This window comes from Pollachius pollachius, assembly GCF_949987615.1.
Source record: "Pollachius pollachius genome assembly, chromosome: 15".
NCBI lineage: Eukaryota > Metazoa > Chordata > Actinopteri > Gadiformes > Gadidae > Pollachius > Pollachius pollachius.
Genome location: NC_136948.1, coordinates 949,531 through 954,681, shown reverse-complemented (window position 1 = coordinate 954,681; position 5,151 = coordinate 949,531). Strand labels below are relative to the sequence as shown.

Sequence of the window (5,151 nt, the reverse complement as noted above, 5' to 3'; positions counted from 1 at the left end):
TGGGGAATTAATCCCAAAGTTATTTTCCGTGCTGTTGTGTAGATCTGTGATGTCATCTCCAAATGGGAGCAGGCCCTGAAAGAACTGCATCCTGGGAAATATGAGGGGACGCGAATCGTTCGTCTGACGTACAAGAGCAGGTGAGGACTTAAAAAAATTAAACTTTAATTTAAACTATTTTATTTGGGATTTAAACTTTTTACCTCAAAGCAAATTACAAGAAGGTTTCACACCACGCGTTGATTTTAAACAACTTACTTTCATTCTACTAAATTAGAATGTGATAAATAAATAAAATGAACATTCTCCAGTTAGAAACTTTGGTTATTTTCCTTCAAGCTGGGAATCTTTACGTTCAACATCCCATAATAACACACACAATGCATAGATGTGATTAGATTTGATCATGGAATTGTTACCTAAACAGAAAGCTTCATTTCTTAACTCCTCCTCCACTAACGTGCCCGTGCCGGCAGGCTGTGTTTCCGAGCTCACGCCAAGGGCGAGACGGAGCGAGAGCGCCTCCTGCTGGCCTACCAGGTGAACGACGAGGTGCAGGGAGGACACTTCCCCGTCAGCAAGGAGCTGGCGCTGGAGGTGGCCGCGCTCATGGCTCAGGTCCGTAACAGGGCGGGACGCAGGGTTACGGGGGTCTGATGGGTTAAGAAAAGCAGAAGGCTAACATCAAAATTGTTTTCCTGTTTTTTTTTCGTTTAAGAATAGATGGCAAACACTTTTTATTTTATTAATAATACTCAAATAATCAGGATTTATTTTGGTCTCTCAGCCTAACTCTAACCCTCTCAAGTAATTCTGATTCAAAGCAGCCACTCTGAGGCCTACGCTTTTAACTTTTTAATAATTAATTTCTAGTTGGGTTGTTGAACCTCCTGATCATTCCACCCATCTATCTCTCAACTCCCTGGACCCCTCCACCCCTCTCTGTTCTCTGGCGCCCCCACCTTGTAGGTGGAGCATGGGGACCTGGAGCGACCCACGCCCCCCTCCTCCTCCACCTCCTCCTCCTCCTCCTCCTCCTCCTCCTCCTCCTCCTCCCCCGGCCCCCCCTCCCCCAAGGCCCAGCTGGTTCTGCTGCAGATCATAGAGCGGTTCTACCCCAAGCGCTACAAGCAGGACTGCACCTCAGACCAGCTCCGGTACACACACACACACACACACACACACACACACACACACACACACACACACACACACACACACACACACACACACACACACACACACACACACACACACACACACACACACACACACACACACAGCATGGCAGATGTTGGTCTGAATTGTTTACTGGAGTTTCTGAACAGAGTAAACTTTGAGAGGGAACGTTTCAAATATCTTTTCTCTGATGCATTTTTATGACACGAAATCTGTTCTAAATGTATCTTTTTTATTCATATTCATTTCATCAAATGTTTATTGTTCTTATCCCTGGGCTGGGTGTATTACTTTATTATGTGATTTTTTTTCACAGCATGCCTCAATCGGTTTTTCACACAGTGTATAATCTTCATGTCTTAAATCAGTGTGGGATGTGTCAGGGATATGTCAGGGATATGTTAGAGATATGTTAGGGGTGAAATAATTGTTCTTAGGAATGTATTTAAAACGAGCAGCAGACCACAATGTTCAAACCTCCACCACTTTGCCTTTGTTTTTCTCATACCTCTCTATTTTATTTTATTATTTCATTTTAATGTATGACGATGTTTATATGTGAAGAGCTTTTAGTCTGCCTCTTGTATGAAAAGGGCCACGCCTTAAAACGGTCCGTTCCTTTCCCTCTCTTCTCTCCGCAGGGAGTTGACGGAGCGGCTGGCGGCTAAGTGGTCGATGCTGCGCGGCCGGAGTGCGTCCGAGTGTGTGAGGATCTACCTCACGGTGGCCAGGAAGTGGACGCTGTTCGGGGCCAAGCTCTTCAGCGCCAAGGTTCGAGTTTAAATGTTGTTATCTTTTATAAATGTGAGAAGGTGCTTACGTTTGTCTTTTGTGTTTTTTATATATAATACATATAAGATAAAAAATGTACAGTTGTATAAACATATGGGCAACGTGAAAACAAGTCACTAGGGAGACAAACATTCCCCTTCAATGTGATATTGTACATCTACAAATAATTGTCTTTTTAAAACGAAAAAACTGATCAGACATTCCTGAACCTCCTCATCTCTCTGTCATTCCCCTGGATGTCCAGACTTTGAACGGTGCTGAAGCGGCTGTTGTCTGTTATTATGGATGGAGATGCTCCGATGTGTCGCTCGTACATCGGTATCAGCCGATAGATTTGCCTCGTAGACGACCATCGGCCGATCTGCAAATTAAAGGAAATGAACCAGGGGCAGCAGCCAATGTAATCTGTTGTGTCTCATCAGTTTTTTGTCACAATCTGTGACAAAATATTTTGTCATCTTTAAGAATAGGGTATATTAAAGGTTAGCTCATAAATGTATTTGATTTAATTTGTGTGAGTTCAAATATAGTGTGATAAAGGATTGAAAGTTTAAAAAAAATAAATAAATTATAATAAGGATTTATTTGTCTCCCTGGCACATGGGGGGGATTAATAACAACATCGTGCCTCCCCACCATGGCCTTAATCCTGACTGTGCTGGGCTTTGTGTGTGCAGCCCGTTCCCCCGTCGCCGGCGGAGCTGGACCAGGCCTGGCTGGCGGTGAGCGAGGACGGCCTCTTCGTGTTGGACCACGCCATGGTGAGCTCCGGGCAGAGTGTCGGACCGTACCATTGGTGCACGCATACTTCACAAGGGGTCGGCCCTAAGTAGAAGCCCCGCCCTGATCCTGTTCCCGCCATGCCCTAACCGGGGAGATAAACGGGTTCACCAGAGGAGAGATCGTTAGTGTCGCCTGCCGTATCAGATGGCCTTGCGTTTAAACTGGAATAAACACGCTTTTCGTCATTTAACCTTTTTTTATATTTTTCTTTATCTTTTAGCAGCTTCTTTTTTTGCATAAAAAAGATTTGAGGTTCTTTCATTTGATTAAAAAAAAAATGTGGACTATAAACGATAAGTGGAGGGCTGGGATTCTGTGCTTGTTGGTTTCTAAGCAGGCCACATCTACAGAGGTATGGGGAAGTTCAGGTCTGAAATAGTTTTCCTTTCTTTGGAGACCAGAAAGAACCACAGGGAAGAAGCCAAAATGTCTGCCCTCTGATTGTCGGCCCTCACAGGGATTCTGCCACAATACAACAACATCCAGCTCTATCATTTTTGCCGGCCCCGTATTTTTCCTTACAGTTTGGGGAAGGCCCTGTTTATGTCTTCTCAGTAATTCTTAGGGGAACCGTCACTATAAATCAGGGGAAATGATGAACACATCTTCACACTCAATTTGTTCTCTCCAGTTGAAAGAAACGTTGAAAGACCAAAAACCAAACTCCCCAAGTCTGTCATGTTCGATTACAGGCTGAGCGAATAAAACATACGCGTGTCTCGTTTAAACACAGTTTATGCCTTTTGTTACACCGTGTTTTTCTTCTGCTTATCATCCTTTATTTTCCTTTCCTTCGGCAGCACACGCTGGCCTCCTACCCCTACCAGTCTGTCATTACCTTCGGCGGTTACCGTGACGACTTCATGGTGGTGGTGAGCCAGCAGAGGGAGCCAGGCGCCCCCAAGAAGAGTGTGGAGAAGCTGGTGTTCGCCCTGGCCAAGCCCAAGGTGAGCCCGAGCTATTCTACCCTCCTGTCTGCGCAGATGTGGAGCCAGAGGTTTCCGTCGAGGTCAACGGAGGCCGGCCCTTTCAGTCTGTTTTGATTATTGTAAAAAATAAAAGGGGGTGCCCTATAGGCCAATGCTGGTGAAGGCAGTCTACCGCATAGTTTCAGACGAACAACAAACTAAAAAATATTAACTGTAAAATAAAATGTACAACATAGTACTATCATAGACAGAGTTAAAACATGGAGGCTTCTCCTCTACACTGGAACATAGACCGGTCAGAGAGGATGTCTGTGGTTCCTTAGTGCTGGTGTGGGGGGGGGGGGGGGGGGGGGGGGGGGGGGGGGGGGGGTACAGAGTTTAGTTGATTTGTTTATGGTTTCGTGGACAGTCACCTTTGAGTACTTACCTTTTACTGTTCAGTAAAAGGAGCAGCTTTAGCCTATTTGGCCAATGTCCAGCGGTAGTCCCCGGCCAGTTGTCAATAGGCATGTAGGTTATAACGGGGTGGGGGGGTGAGGACAAAGGAGGGGGTGTAGCCTCCGCTCCATCACCAGCCGCGTGTCACAGGATATGCTTCCGAGCGCTAATGAGCCGAGCGGCTCGGCGTTCCGACGCCCAAAACGTCCGCGTCTCGTTACCGCCGGCGGCCGCGCTCATAAGCCTGGTTCGGTTCGGTTCCGAGGCGCTTTCACGGCCGCGCGGTTGGTCATAAAGCTCCCCCGCGGTGTCAAATAAACCCCCGCCCGCATCACAACCGGTGGAACCATTAACTCCAGCGCTCCCTCTGCTCCGTCATCAGATCCTGGAGTTGACTCTGCTCATGGCCAGCTACATCAACCACTGGGGCCCCGGGGGCCCGGCCCCCACGGCCCCGGGCCCCCGGTGGGACGGGGACAGCCGACACTTCCCCTGCATGACCTACACCACCAAGAGCCCCACGCTACTGTGAAGCCCCCCCAGGACAGGACAGGAGCCCCCCCCCCATCCCCGGCCCAGGACAGGACAGGACAGAACCCCCCCCGCCCCCCCGACCCCAGGACAGAACAGAAGCCCCCGCCGACCCCAGGACAGAAGCCCCCACCGACCCCAGCACAGGACAGAAGCCCCCACCGACCCCAGGACAGGACAGAAGCCCCCACCGACCCCAGGACAGGACAGAAGCCCCCCACCCCGACCCCAGGACAGGACAGAAGCCCCCACCGACCCCAGGACAGGACAGAAGCCCCCCACCCCGACCCCAGGACAGGACAGAAGCCCCCGCCGACCCCAGGACAGAAGCCCCCACCGACCCCAGCACAGGACAGAAGCCCCCACCGACCCCAGGACAGGACAGAAGCCCCCCACCCCGACCCCAGGACAGGACAGAAGCCCCCCACCCCGACCCCAGGACAGGACAGAAGCCCCCACCGACCCCAGGACAGAAGCCCCCCCCCCCGAACCCCAGGAC

At 49.6% G+C, this 5,151-nt stretch overlaps 1 protein-coding gene across 1 annotated transcript in view; it reads left to right on the top strand.

Moving 5' to 3' along the window:
* The window catches only part of plekhh1 (pleckstrin homology domain containing, family H (with MyTH4 domain) member 1), a gene marked incomplete at both ends in the record, with an annotated part of 29,069 nt that extends 24,416 nt beyond the window's left edge, over positions 1–4,653 (top strand). Inside the window, 7 exons of the mRNA XM_079752517.1 lie at positions 43–140; positions 477–618; positions 970–1,157; positions 1,821–1,950; positions 2,649–2,732; positions 3,555–3,701; positions 4,504–4,653. Of these exons, the coding sequence (XP_079608643.1) occupies positions 43–140; positions 477–618; positions 970–1,157; positions 1,821–1,950; positions 2,649–2,732; positions 3,555–3,701; positions 4,504–4,653 (939 nt within the window). The remainder of the gene's footprint in view (positions 1–42; positions 141–476; positions 619–969; positions 1,158–1,820; positions 1,951–2,648; positions 2,733–3,554; positions 3,702–4,503) is intronic.
* Positions 4,654–5,151: the final 498 nt, after the last annotated feature.